The 15,858-nt window shown below is 36.2% G+C and overlaps 1 protein-coding gene across 1 annotated transcript in view; it reads right to left on the bottom strand.

The window, feature by feature from the left end:
* CATSPERE (catsper channel auxiliary subunit epsilon) overlaps positions 1–15,858 on the bottom strand; it is a 145,878-nt gene that overhangs the window by 125,806 nt on the left and 4,214 nt on the right. The window contains exons 3-4 of the mRNA XM_059145383.1: positions 1,657–1,730; positions 1,290–1,359 (exon numbers count right to left, since the gene is read on the bottom strand). Of these exons, the coding sequence (XP_059001366.1) occupies positions 1,290–1,359; positions 1,657–1,730 (144 nt within the window). The remainder of the gene's footprint in view (positions 1–1,289; positions 1,360–1,656; positions 1,731–15,858) is intronic.

Genomic DNA, 15,858 nt, shown 5'->3' with positions numbered 1-15,858 from the left:
TAACATAAGTGCTCTCTGTGAGTGCGTAAAGGAAAACAGTGAGTTTTCATAGACAGTCTTGCTCACGGAAAACACAATTCAATTAATTTTCTTGTTTAATGGTTCTGAATCAGAGATGATTTTGCTCACCAAGGATACTGGAGACAATTTTGATTGTTGTATCTGAGTGCTTTTGACAGTATTTCAAAAGTCACATGTACATCCTTAAAGGTTGTAAGATCTGATGAGACCATACATAAATGGCAAAGATATTCTTATATATGTATGTTTGTCTGGACAAAATTTCTATATAACATTTCACATTTGGGCTTCCAACATACGACCGGAGTGAAAGGAGTAAGCCTTTACTTGTTTGGGAATTTTGCCCATGAACCTGGTGAATATTCATAAACTCAAAAGCCAAATTCAACTATTTTTCAATCTATAAGTTTTGAAAAAATGAATTAATATTCAGCTGGCCTCTCCCATAGCACTCTACTTATTATCTGAAAATAAAGATTATTCATTAAAAAGAAGGCACAAGCACCAAAATAAAGAAAAGATTTGTCACATGGAGTCTCTCCAGCAATGGCTTTGGGCACATTTTTGTGGGAACATCACGTATGAGGTGCATGGCCAGTATCTGTTACTAATTAGCAGAGAGCCAATGTTTTTAATGCTTAACTCTTTCTTTTTTTGTAACAAGAGAGGATTCAACATCACTCTCATGTATTTGCATTCACATATGCTTTCTTGAAGAAATTATCATAAAAACAAACTTGACAAAGATGGCTTTTAATCCAGAGAATTGTTATAAAAGTATATAACATAAGACTCACTAGGTAGGGAGTACTATTATCATTAAGATTAAGATGGTAACTGGGGCTTTAACATACTTGGTGAAAAGGCTAAGATAAAAATCACATATCATTTTATAACTGAATTTTTAAATATTTATTTATTTATTTGAGAGAGCACACAGAGGGAAAGGGAGAGGGAGAAGCAGACTCCCCACTGAGCTGGGACACCCCCCCTCCAACATGGGGCTTGATCCCAGGACCCTGGGATCATGACCCGAGCCAAAGGCAGATGGCTAACCAACAGAGCCACACAAGCACCCATCATTTCTTAACTTACAATCTGCTATGAGATATACCTGAAAATTGTCATATTGACAATTTAAAAATACCTCTGATTTATACTTAACACTTCTACTATTTAAAACAGGTTGAAAGCTCAAAATAAGGAAAATAAAATGCAACAGAGACACTTATGCAAGATTTAATAACTTGTCTTTAAAATCAACTTACTGGGCCAATAAGAAGTGGTCTTATAGTCTGAATACCAGGAGAAGAACAACGCAGTTCTGTCTTGGGAGAGCTAGTATTTAAAAAGAACAGGGAGATAAATAAGCATAGATACATACAAGATTAGTAAAAATTCCCGTATTGCTTTTTAAGTCTAAAAACATCAGTTGTATGTTAACAAGAAAAATTAAAAATATAGCAATATTTTACTTTTACTTTTCAAAGAGATTTTTGTCTTTCTTTTCACATCTATGTAATGGGAAGAAATTTACGTTCAATCACAGCCTTGGATCTGAACATCCACAGTATATGAATATGTTTTTATGTGTAAATGCATGCTTTATGTTGACATTCACAGCAAAAATTTTACCTTTTATTTTTTACAGAACAAGTTGCTGGCACACTCCACTCAGAAAATAATGTTCCTTCATACTCTAACTTAATCTAAAAAAGAAGATAAAATAGTTCAAACAAAAGTCTTCTCCAAAATTTTTATCTCAATGCTCTGATGGAGGGCTCAATTTCCTGGGTCCTTACTATTTAAAAAAAAAAAAAAAGAATAACTAAAATTTGATTCCTTTACAATTTTATAAAGTAATGTGACAAAGGAAAAGTAACTTAACTTTTCCAAGATGCTTCAGATGTCTCCCCCCCAACCAAAACTATGATTCTTTTTTTATTTTATGTCAGAAATAATCTATCAAGTATCCAGCAGGTGACTGGCACTCCAGTAAATTCTGAGGATAAAGAAAAATGAGTGAGACAAGATCCTTCCATTAAAAACAAGTCATGGTAAATTCTGAGGTCCTACTCTTCGCATATCACTGACTCACCCACGGTAACTCCCATCATTCACACCTTCTCTATTTCCTTACTTTTTTTCTGTTTCCACATTCTTTGATTTATAAGTTCTTTCTTTCTTTTCTTGGATCAGGATACTGATCCAATTTCTAACATCATCAGTCTTAGTCTTAACATTGGTTCTCTCTCTCTCTCTTTTTTTTTTTTTTAAAGAGTCTCCGGGCCCTGGGTGGAGTCCAGCATGGGGCCTGAACTCAAAACCCTGAGCTGAGATCAAGAGTCAGACACAACTGACTGAGCCACCCAGGTTCCCCTGGTCCTCTTCTTAAGCCAGGGTTGGAACCCAACTTCACATTTATTGCAACAATTATGTGCACAAACACATGTAGTCATTTCATGTAGATATACATCTGTAAAAACTGCTTCAGTTTTTTTAGCGGTAAAATGGGGATTATAAGACCAGCTCTGTCATAAATTTAAATTATAGGATTAATGACAATGTATAAGAAGAAAAAAGGAAAAAAAATCACCAGAAGATATAACATAACCCTGAAATATATAAAGCAAAACAATTCTTTTGAGTATACTTGACACAGGAGGTATGGCAGAGTGATTCTGCAGATCTTTACATTGTGCCACGTTCACTGCAAGTGTAGCCCCCACCTGTGCTGATAGTTTGCTATTACAGTATCATCAACTACATTCCTTAGACTGTGTCTTTTTTCCCCCTGACTTACTCATTTCATAACTGGAAGCCTATACCTCCCACTCCCATTCACCCATTTTGCCCAACCCATCACCCTTCCCTCTGGAGACCATCAGTTTGTTCTCTGTATTTATAGGTCTGATTTTGCCCTTTATTCATTTGTTGTTGCCATTGTTGTTTTTTAAGATTCCACTTATGAGTGAAATCATATGGTATTTATCTTTCTCAGCATGATTTATTTCACTTAATATACCCTCTCAGTCTCCCATGTTGTTTCAAATGGCATGATCTTATCCTTTGGTATGGCTGTGTAATATTCTGGTGTGTGTGTGTGTGTGTGTGTGTGTGTGTGTGTGTGTGTGTGTGTTTCTTAACCATTCATCTTCTTTTTTTTTTTTAAAGATTCTTTTTTTTTTTTTTTAAGATTATTTATTTATTTATTTGACAGAGAGAGATCACAAGTAGGCAGAGAGGCAGGCAGAGAGAGAGAGAGGAGGAAGCAGGCTCCATGCTGAGCAGAGAGCCCAATGCGGGACTCAATCCCAGGACCCTGAGATCATGACCTGAGCTAAAGGCAGCAGCTTAACCCACTGAGCCACCCAGGCGCCCTTTTTTAAAGATTCTATTCACTCATTTGACAGGCAGAGATCACAAGTAGGCAGAGAGGCAGGCAGAGAGAGAGGAGGAAGCAGGCTCCCCACTGAGCAAAGAGCTCGACGCGGGGCTCGATGCCGGGACCCTGGGATCATGACCCGAGCTGAAGGCAGAGGCTTTAACCCACTGAGCCACCCAGGCCCCCCAACCATTCATCTTTTGATAAGAAATCTTCTTCATCCATTCATCTATTGATAGATACTTAGGTTGCTTCTGTATCTAGTTATTGTCAATAACGTTGCAATAAACGTAGGTGTGCACATGCCTTTTTGAATTAGTGTTTTCATTTTCTTTGGGTAAATACCCAGTACTGGAATTACTGGGTCATATGGTATTTCTATTTTTAAATTTTTTAGATTTATTTAAGAGAGAGAGTAAGAAATATCTTCAGAAGGGGGAGGGGCAGAGGAAGAGAATCTTAAGCAGACTCCATGCTGAGCATGGAGCTCTGTGTGGGGCTCAATCCTGTGACCCTGAGATCATGAACTGAGCTGAAACCAAGAGCAGAGTGCTTAACTGACTTAGCTTCCCAGGTGCCCCTCTATTTTTAATTTTTAAAGTTACCTCCATACTGTTTCTCCACAATGGCTGCATCAGTTTGCATTCCCACCAACAGTGCACAAAACTTCTTTTTTCTCCACATCGTCACTAACACTTGTTATTTATTATGGTTTTGATTCTAGCCCTTCTGATAGGTGTGTGGTAATAGTCTCACTGTGATTTCAATTTGCACTGATGATTAGTAATGTTGAACATTTTTTCATGTCTCTGTTGGTCATCTGTATGTCCTTTGCCTATTTTTTAACTGGATTATTTGGGGGATTTTTCAGTGTTGAGTTGTATAAGTTCTTTATATATTTCAGATATTAACCCTATATCATATACGTCTCTTGCAAATAACATATCCCATTCAGTAAGGTTTTTTTTTGTTCAGTTGGTGGTTTTCTTTGCTATGAAAGAAGGTTTTTTTTTCCTGATGTTGTTCCAATAGTTTGTTTTTGCTTTTGATTTCCTTGCATAGGAGACATCTAGAAAAATGTTAAGGCTGATGTTAGAGAAATTACTGCCTGTGCTCTCATCTAGGATTATTATGGTTTCAGGTCTCAAGTTTAGGTCTTTAGTCCATTTTGAGTTTATTTTTGTATATGGTATAAGACAGTACTTCAATTTCATTCTTTTACATGAAGCTGTCTCATTTTCCCAATACTTTAAAGTATTGGGAAAATGAGACAGCTTCATGTAAAAGAATGAAATTGAAGTATTTTTTCTTTCCCCATTGTATATTCTAGCATCCTTTGTCATAGACTAATTGACAATATATTCATTGGCCTATTTCTGGACTTTCTACTCTTCCATTGATCTGTGTGTATATTTTTGTGCCAGTACCATACTATTTTCATTACTATAGCTTTGTAGTTTATCTCAAAACTTGAGGTTGTGATTCTCCCAACTTTGTCCTTTCTCAACATTGCTTTGGCTATTTGGGTTCTTTTGTGGCTTCATACAAATTATTCCAGTTTTGTGAAAAATGCTGTTGGTATTTTGATAGGGACTACATTGAACCTATACATTATATAAAGCATTGATATAAAGCATGATAGAAGTACCAGGAAAAAATTTAAAAGCCACAAATACAGTGGTAGATTTTTGACACACTTTTCCAAGCTAAAGATAAACCTATACATAAACCTATAAAATTAACCAATGTAAACTAAAATATATTCTTTCCAATCTCACATAGAACATTTAGCAAAATTGATCATATTTACAGAAGTCTTAGCGAATCTCAAAGAATTATCATCACACATACTATGTCTTTGATATTAATAAAATAAAATTAGAATTTCTCATAAAGTTAGCCAGAAGAAATTCTTAAGATATTTGTAATTCTTAAAGGAAAAAAAGAAAACAAAACCTAAACTTTACTTCCAAATGATTCATGAAGTAAAGGAGAAATCACAGTGGAAATTACAAAATATTTATAACTAAAGAATAAAAGTATTCAATGTTCTCAAAAGTTGTGGTATATAGTATAAATAATCCCGAAAATGAAGTTGATAGCCTTAAGTATATACAAAAGTAATAAGGTAGTTTGAAAGTGAATGAACTTGGTTCTCAGTATAAGATGCTAATAAAATAACAACAGAGAAAACCAAAAAAGTAAAAGAAAAGATGCAAAAGGAGGCATTTGCAAAAGAAAATGAATTGGGGGGTGCCTGGGTAGCTCAGTGGTTTGGGCTGCTGCCTTCGGCTTGGGTCATGATCTCAGGGTCCTGGGATCGAGCCCCGCATCGGGCTCTCTGCTCCACAGGAAGCCTGCTTCCCTCTCTCTCTCTCTCTCTCTGCCTGCCTCTCTGCCTACTTGTGATCTCTGTCTGTCAAATAAATAAATAAAATCTTTAAAAAAAGAAAAAAGAAAAAAGAAAATGAATTGGGAAGGGTTAGTGGTGATTCAGTTTTTCAATCTACTCAAATTTCCTTGTAGGCATAGAGAAGACAATTAGGATAGTACCAAAAACAAAAACAAAAACAAAAACAATAACACTGGATAATGTCAACAATAAAACTTAGTGACAAAGTATTCCTCAAAATCCCAAAGTATAAGTGGGTTGGAACAAGCTAGCTAAAACAACCAGACTCACATGGTATCAGCATAAGGCAACAAAAGAAAGCAAATATGGTAGACCTCAGTGTAAGGACCTATTTAGCCAGAGCACTTCCATCCAGTTAAACAGTAACTTTGTTGTCTAAAACTTAAACTGTCCCTCCGCCCCCTTCCCCCAGGGGACTTACTTAAAAACAAGTCCCAGAAACCAGTCCCAGGTAAGAAAGCCCAAATACAAGGGTGGGTCAGGCCAGGTGGAGACATCCATCAGTGGGGGGGTGCATACTGTCTCCCTACTGGGCCCTGCCCTTTGGGCACCTTTTGGGTGCCAACTCTGACCAAGGTGATAGGCTGGCTCAAATATCTACGAGGATAAATTGTAATTCAATTGGTCATTTATGTGTGACCTAACATGACTGTGCAGCTTTCTCTGTGTGTTATAATTTCATTGGCCACCTGAGCGTGGCCAGGTCCAACCACATGGCCTTTGCCCTTAAAAGCTAGTTTGAAGCAGAGAGAGGTCGCCCTCTCTGTAAGAGGCATGGCCCAGAACATTCGATTTGATTCTTGATGCTTGGTGTGAAATAAAGCTTTGCTTGACCTTCGCTTTGTATCAGTCTCACTCCTTTAATCATGGACCCATTATTGGGGGACCTTTCACTCAGAAGAGAAGAACACTGAAATCAGTGATAGGTATTCATTGGAAACCAAGACAGGACAACTGGAATATAGCAACTCTAACCAGAGGGGTTGTTGTACTTTTCAATTTCTAAGTCCAAGAGGTCCATGATAATATTTGAAGGGGCAGAAGAAGCTAGGATCTATGAACACCAAAACCAAGGATCTAAAGATAGCTTCTAGGACAAGGATGTGTAATGAAGGGAAAAGAATCCCAGTTGAGCTGGAAAAGGACAATAAAGACAAAGGAAAGAAAAACTACTGATGAATGAGAGAAGGAAACAGAATCTGGAGATCTCAAAAGTATTAGCCTTATTTTTGGACACTTTACAAAACAACAGAAGAGATAACTCTAAAACTATGAAGTTAAAAAAGTTATTTTGACCCACCCCACCTTAAAGATCAGGTAAATCAATTTCATGTTTAAAAAAAAAAAAGCAAGAGAAAAAGGGTTACAGTCTACTTTCACACAGTTGTTATAAGAAAATACAAAGCAAAATAACATCTCTAAGAACATACCCAATAAATAAGTGAAAGCTACAACTTAATATGAGGGTTAGTCTTACGTATCAACTTGGTTAGATTATAGCACCCAGCTACTTAACATAGGTTTTGCAGTGAGGATATTTTATAGATGTGGTTTACATCTACAATCAGTTGACTTTAAGTAAAAGAGAATGTCTTTGATAATGTTGATGAGGCCTCTTCCATCAGTTGGAGACATTCAGAAAAAAACTGAGGTTTCCTAGAGAAGAAATTCTGCTTCAAGACTGCAGCATTAACTCTCGCCTGAATTTCCAGCCTGCTGGCCTGACCTTAAGATTTCAGAGTCTTCTGTTCCCACAATCACGTGAGCCAATTTCCTAAAATAAATCTTAGTATACATATGTACAAGTTCTATTGGTTCTGTTTCTTTGTGAGAACACTGGTTGATACATCTGGTATTTTAAAATGAGGAAAAGTAAATCCGAGAACGACAGACGTTATGAAAGAACAATATAAATCAGAGTTTGAAACTTGTAAGCTGACTTCTACGTTGGGAAAAATATAGAAACAAAAGAAAAAGTCATTTCAGAAATAAACCAAATTAGAAAAACCACAATTATGAATAAACAATAGATAAGGCTTTGAGAGATACAGGTTTTTAAGAATAAAAGAAATAAAAAGTAATTCAGGAGTAAGTGACAAATATAAAAGATAGGCAAAGAAAATTCAATATATGTATAGTTGGAGATACTGAAGAAGAAAACTGAAGTATTTTTCAACATTAGCTATAATTTGGGACTAGCATGTGAACTAAAATAATTTGAAACAACATATTGAAAAGGGACAGCTCATACCAAGGAAAAAAAATTAAGAATAATTAAAAAAATAAAAGCAACCAGGAGCTATATTAATAAAAGCATTGGGGGGCGCCTGGGTGGCTCAGTGGGTTAGGCCTCTGCTTTTGGCTCGGGTCATGATCTCGGGGTCCTGGGATCGGGTGTCAGGCTCTCTGCTCGGCACGGAGCCTGCCCCCCACCCCCCGTCTGCCTCTCTGTCTACTTGTGATCTCTGTCAAATAAATAAATAAAAATAAATAAAAATCTTAAAAAAAAAAAAAAAAAAAGCATTGGTCTTAAAGAGAATCACTTTGGGGATCTTCACCAAAACAACAAGAATAGCAAAACACATGTTATTCAGAAAGGAAAGACAATCATATTTCCAAAAGACTTTTTGGAAACAACATTTTTTGTCAGAGACAACAAAGTAACATATAGAGAAGGAAACAGAACACAGGGCACCTGGATGGCTAGTCAATTAAGGGTCCAACTCTTGATTTCAGCTCAGGTCATGATCTCAGAGTCATGAGATTGACCCCTGCATTGGGCTCTGTTCTCAGCAGGAAAGCTGCTTAAGATTCTCTCCCTCTGCCCCACTACCCACTCATACTCTCTTCTCTCAAACAAATAAGTAAATATGTAAAAAAAAAAAAAGGAAAGTAGAACAGAAGCCAATAATTTTTATATCCAGATAACCAACTTTTAGATATAAAACCTACAGATAAACTCTTATGACCACAAAATAATTCAGAAACTGGTACTCTTATGAGCCCTTCCTGAGGAATTCACTAGAAGAGCTTCAGACCACCAAAATGACTGCAGAGATATCAACATAAAGATGATGCTAAGTATTACATAAGAATTTTTTTGTGAAGGGCGTGCCTGCGGCTCATGTCATGATCCTACGGTCCTAGGATCAAGTCCTGCATCAGGCTCTCTGCTCAGTGGGGCATCTGCTACTCCCTCTCCCTCTCCCCCTACTCATGCTGGGGTGCCTGGATGGCTCAGTAGGTTAAAGCCTCTGCCTTCAGCTCAGGTCATGGTCCCAGGGTCCTGGGATAGAGCCCTACATCAGGTTCTCTGCTCAGCAGGAAGCCTCTTCCACCTCTCTCTGACTGCCTCTCTGCCTACTTCTGATCTCTTTCTGTCAAATAAAGGATCCAAACAGGAATCTCAGCAAAGAAGATACAGAGATAACAGCACATGAAAAGTTGCTCTATCTCATATGTCATTAGGGAATTGCAAATTAAAACAGTGTGTGTGATATAGCAGCACACATTTATTAGAATGGTGAAAATTCAAAACGCTGACAATTACTAAAGACCGTTGAGGATATGGAGCATCAGAAACTCTCATTCCATGAAAAAACCCTGCATTCTTTGGGGTTCACTACCCAAACACCTATACTATTGCTCCAGGCAATCACTTTCTTATACATTCATTTATTCAGGACATTTCATATTAATAGAATCGTGTGTATGTATCCTTTCTAACTGGCTTCTCCTGCTTAGGGGCGCCTGGCTGGCCCCATCAGTAGAGCATGCTGGAATCATGAGTTTAAGCCCCACATTGGATGCAGAGCTTGCTTAAGGAAATAAAAATAATAAAATAAAATTTAAGAATCTTAGCATTTTAAATACACATACTAAAATATTTATGGATGAAATAATATGTCTGGGATGGCTCTTTTTGTTTATTCACATTTTTTAGATTCCATTTGGAGTGGAGTCATATGGTATTTGCCTGTCTCAGTCTGACTTATTTCACTTAGCATAATATCCTCTAGGTCCATCATGTTGTCTCAAATAGCACAATCTTATCCTTTCTTATAGCTGTGCTATACTCCTGTGTAAGTGTGTGTGTGCATGTGTGTATCACTTCATGTACTGATGGAAACTTAGCTTGCTACTATGCCTTGGCTACTGTAAATAATGCTGCAATAAACACAGAAGTGCATGCATCTTTTTGAGTTAGTGTTTTCATTTTCTTTGAGTAAATATTATTGGATCAAATGGTATCTGTATTTTTAATTTTTTGAGGAACTTCCATACTTTTTTCCACAGAGGATGTATCAATTCATATTCCCACCAACAATAAATGAGGGTTTCTTTTTCACCAGATCCTTATCAACACTTGTTTCTTGTCTTCTTGATTTTGGCCATTTTAATAGCTTGAATTGATATCTCATTGTGATACTGATTTGTATTTCCCTGATGATTAGTAATGGTGAGCATCTTTTCATGTTTCTGTTGGCCTTCTGTATGTCTTCTTCAGAAAAATGTCTTTAGCTGCTCTGACCATTTTAAACCAGATTATTTGTGGGGTTTTTTGCTGTTGTGTAAGTTCTTTATATATTTTGGATATTAACTCCTTATCAGATATGTCATTTGCAAATATCTTTTCCCATTCCATAGGCTGTCTTTTAGTTTTGTAGTTTCCTTTGTTGTGCAAAAGCTTTTTATTTTGATGTAGTCCCAACAGTTTATCAATAGTTTAACAATAGCTTTTTTTTTTCTTTGCCTTAGGAGACATATCTAGAAAGCATTGCTATGGTCATTGTCACAGATATTATAGCCTATGTTCTCTTCTAGGATTTTTCTCATTTCAGATCTCATGTTTAGGTAATTAATCCACTTTTAGGTTTCAGGTTTTGTTTGTTTGTTTTTTAATGTTGTCAGAAAGTAGTCCAGTTTCATTCCTTTTCATATAGCTGCCCAGTTTTCCAACACAATTTATTGGAAAGACTGTCTTTCCCCCATTGTATATTCTAGCAACCCTTGTCATACACTAATTGGCTATATAAATGTGAGTTTATTTCTGGGGTCTCCATTCTGTTCCATTGATCTATGCATTTATTTTTGTACCAGTATCATTCTATTTTGATTACTATAGCTTTGTAGTATATTTTGAAATCTGAAACTGGGGAACCTTCAGCTTTACTTTTCTTTCTCAGTATTGCTTTGGCTATTTGGGGCCACATACAAATTTTAGTATTATTTTTTCTAGTTTTGTGAAAAAGGCTGTTGGTATTTTGATAAGGATTGCATTGAATCTGCGGATTGCTTTGCGTAATATGGACATTTTGACACTATTAGTTCTTTCAATCCATGATTATTAAGTATCTTTCCATCTGTGTTATTTTCAATGTCTTTCATCAGTGTCTTACAGTTTTTGATGGAGTTCAGGTATTTCACCTCTTTGGTTAAGTTTATCACTAGCTATTTTACTATTTTTGATGTGATTGTAAATGGTGTTGTTTTTCAAATTTCTCTTTCTGCAACTTCATTGTTAATGTATAGAAATTGTACAGATTTCTGTTTATTAATTTTGTATCCTGTAACCTTACTGGTTTATTACTTCTACTACTTTTTTGTGGGGTCTTTAGGATTTTCTATGTAAAGTATAATGTGGTCTGCAAATAGTGACAGTTTAACTTGTTTACTAATAAACATGCATCTTATTTCTATTCCTTGTCTGATTGCTGTGGCTAGGACTTCCAGTATGTTCAATAAAAGTGATGAGAGTAGACATCCTTGTCTTGTTCTTTACCTTAGACCTAACCTTGGAGGGAAAGCTCTTGGTTTTTCACCATTGAGTATGGTGGTAGCTGTGGGTTTTTTCCTATATAGCCTTTATTATGTGGAGGTATGTTTCCTCCAATACCATTTTGTTGAGAATCTTTATTGTGAATGGATTTAGAATCCTGTCAAATACTTTTTCTGCATCTACTGAGATAATCGTATAATTTTCGCCTCATTTTATTGAGGTGGTTAATGATGCTGATTGATTTACAGAAACTGAACCATCCTTGCACTCCCAAATAAAGCCCACCTGATTGTTTAGTATATTGTTGTGTGCAGTTTGCTATTTCATTGAGGTATGCTGTGTTTCCATTTTCATTTGTGTCAAGTTATTGTTTGATTTCTCTCTCAATTTGTTTTTTCAGGCATTGGCTATCCAGTAGATTTTTCAGCAGAAATATTGCAGGCCGGAAAGGAGTGGCACAAGATATTCAAAGTGCTGAAAGAAAAAACTTCCATATAAGAATACTCTGTGCAGCAAAGCTTTCCTACAGAATTGAAGAAGAAATAGAATTTTCCAGATTAACAAAAGCTAAAGGAGTTTATCATCACTAAAATGGCCTTACAAGAAATTCAAAAGTGACTTCATGCTGAAAAAAAAGTTAGGTGGGTGCTAATTAGTAATAAAACATGAAATAATAAATTTCTCTTAAAAGATATAAAATAAAGGTAATGGGTTAATTAGTTATAAAACTAGTGTGAGGGTTAAGAGACCAAAGTAAAAATATAACTTTAATAATTTGTTAAAGGATGCATAAAATAAAAAAAGGTATAAAATGTGACATTAAAAACAATGTGCAAGGGCACCTGGGTGGATCAGTGGGTTAAGCCTCTGCCTTTGGCTCAGGTCTATGATCTCAGGGTCCTGGGATCAAGCCCCACATCAGGCTCTCTGCTCAGCAGTGAGCCTGCTTCCGCCTCTCTCTCTGCCTGCCTCTCTGCCTACTTGTGATCTCTCTCTGTGGCAAATGAATAAATAAAATCTTAAAAAAAATGTGCAAAGGGTGAGTAAAAGTTTAGAGCTTTAGACTGTGATCAAACAAGTTATTATCTACTGAAAACAAACTTGTTACAATTTTTTGTATGTAAGCCTCACAATAACCACAAAGCAAAAACTTATAGTGGATACAAAAAAGATAAAGAATCTAAGCATACCACAAAAGAAAGTCATCAAATCACAGAGAGCAGAGAATAAGAAAAACACATAGAAAATTACAGACCAGCCAGAATACAGTTAACAAAATGGCAGTAAGTAGAGTCATACCTCATGTTATTGTGCTTCACTTTGCAGATAGCGCTTTTTTTTTTCAACTGATGAATTATGGCATTGCTGCTTTTTAAGAAACCTCCATGTGCTTAACTTTTTTAAAAAAATATTTTATTTATTTATGTGTCAGAGGGAGTGAGCACAGGCAGACAGAGTGGCAGGCAGAGGCAGAGGGAGAAGCATGCTCCCTGCTGAGCAAGGAGCCCATGTGGGACTCGATCCCAGGACCCTGGGATCATGACCTCAGCTGAAGGCAGGCACTCAACCAACTGAGCCACCCAGGCATCCCTGTGCTTAACTTTTGACATTTAAATTATAATTTAAATAATTTGGGTTCTTCTTATTTGGAACTCTCTGGGCTTCCTGGATCTAGATGTCTGTTTCCTTTCCCAGGTTAGAGAAGTTTTCAGTATTTCTTACAAATTTTTCTGCTCCTTTCACTCTTCTCCTTTTGGGACCCTATAATGTAAATGTTAGTCCATTTGATGTTCTTCTATAAATGCCTTAAAATATGTTTAGTTTTTTCTGCATTCTTTTTTCTTTTTACTGCTCTGTTTAGGTGAATTCCACTGCTCTGTCTTCACGTTCACAGATCCTTTCCTGGCCTAGTCTGACATTGAACCCTGTGTACTTTTCAGTTCAGTTACTGTGTCCTTCAGTTCTGTGACTTCCATTTGGTATCTTCTTATATTTTGTATCTCTTGGTTGAAGCTCTTACCATATTCATCCATTCTTCTCCTGAGTTCTGTGAGCATCTTTATGACCCTTACTTTGAACTCTTTTTTAGGTAAATTATTTATCTCCATTTCACTGAGGTTTTTGTTTGAGCTTTTATCTAAGTCTCTTGTTTGGAACATACTCCTCTGTTTCTCCTATTTCCTTGACTCTCTTGTGTACATTGTTACACATTAAATAAAATAACCACATCTCTTAGTCTTGGAGGAGTGGTCTTGTGTAAAAGATGAGTCTTATCATTTAACCTTGCCCTAGCTCTTTGCTCTTTCAAAACTTTGTGATTTTCCAAGCAGTCTATTTTGTTTTTAATAACTCCCAGTATACGAGGATGTGCCAAGTCCAGTCATTGTTCCAAAGGGAGGATCTCAGCCAGCACCTAGATTCATGGTGGCTGGAAGCTAAACACTCAAGCAGCAGCTTTTAAAGTAAACAAATAAATACAGTCCACGAGACTACAAGTGTAAGCAATGGTCACCAGAGCCAGGCATTCTGGAGGTATCCCGTGGGCAGCACCAGGCTCTAGACAAATGCATAAGTTCCTTTCTGGGAGATACTGGCAAGCTGTAGTGAGGCAGAGGGAAAGTACAGAGATGGCCTCCACCAGTTTATGTTACCTGAGAGCACCTTCATAGGTTCCTGGATGGTGTGTCAAATCCGAATCCTGGGCCTCATGCCAAAGCTCCAGGAAAAGCAAATAGGTAGAAAAACTTATTTTAAAATGCTTTCCATTAAGATTTGTGAACTATTTAATCCCTAAAGTATCTTCTGTACATTCAATATTTTCTTTCTTTCTTTGAATATCACCTGTAAGCAACCTGCAAAGCCACGGTTTTACCATCTACTCGCTTACATTTTGTCTACTTCCTTTGTTGAAAATCAGACTCTCGCTCCCAATTTTCATTTCTGTAATGACATAACTCCATTGTTTTGTTTACTAATTATCAATTATACATGACACATTTCTGTCACCTCCGGAAAAATGATAAAGGGACAGCAGAGATCAAAAAAGACTTTTAGGGGGTGCCTGGCTGGCTCAGTTGATGGAGCATGCGACTCTTGATCTCAGGGTTGTGCATTTGAGCCCCATGTTAGGTGTAGAGATTACTTAGAAAAAAGGAGATTTTTAAAATGACTAATAAAATGGTCAATTATACAATAAAGCTGTTCAAGAAACAAAGATGAAATACATAAATAAATGATATTAAATAAACTAACTACAAATAACAACAATTTAACTGGTAAGTACAGCTTTAATAAGAAATGGATAGCAATGAATTTAAAAACAAATGACACTGTAAAAGAAAACATAGTTTTATATAGATTCCTCTGCCTGATTCTGAATAGTGTAAATATAATGATATATATAAACATAGAATGTAAGTGTAAACTGATACAATTATTTTATAAAATCTTTTGGCACTATTGACTACAGCTGAACACGTGCATAATACCCATAATACGACTAACCAATCCCACTCCTAGCAGAAACGTATATATATATACATAAAGCAGAAGATGGGCATAAAAATGTTGATAGTAGGCTACCATGTCTAGTACTCCACTAATCAAAGCAGACTAAAAAGACTAAAAACAGAAATAATCTAATTGCTTATCTAGAGTAAAATGATGCATATAGTATGATTTGTTAATTCAAAGGAAGAGTAGGTAGCAATGCAGCTACATGAAACAAGAGAGGATCAGTCAACTCTACCCATAGGAAAGAAGAGAGCTCAGAAATTGATACAACTATATATGGAAAAAAAGATAATGCCAGAAAAATAATAGAAAACACTAAGTTGTTTAATAGGTGGTGGTTCATTATGTGAAGAAAATAATATGAATGCATACTCTAGATTATATATAAGTGGATTCCAGATGGATTTATAACCTATATTTGAAAGGTCAAGATATAACACATATAAATGAATAGACAGGATAAATATCTTCATAACTCTGGGCAGGAAAAGATTTTTCATAAGATTCTAAAAAAGTAGAAAGTATGAGGTCAAAAAGCATGTGTGTGGGTATATGTGTATGTAGGGGGGCTGGTTTGGCTCAGGAAAATTGAACTTTCTCTTAAAAAATAAAATATCTACAGACAACATTAATAGTTAGATGAGTAGATGAGAGAGAAGAAAATGAAACATTTAAAACCAACATTTAATTAATATAGAGGGTGGAAGGGATACAGCACTCCATAAATTAACAAGAAAAGGGCACAAA

This window comes from Mustela lutreola, chromosome 14 (assembly GCF_030435805.1).
Source record: "Mustela lutreola isolate mMusLut2 chromosome 14, mMusLut2.pri, whole genome shotgun sequence".
In the NCBI taxonomy this organism is placed as follows: domain Eukaryota; kingdom Metazoa; phylum Chordata; class Mammalia; order Carnivora; family Mustelidae; genus Mustela; species Mustela lutreola.
This window is presented reverse-complemented; position numbering and strand designations above follow the sequence as displayed.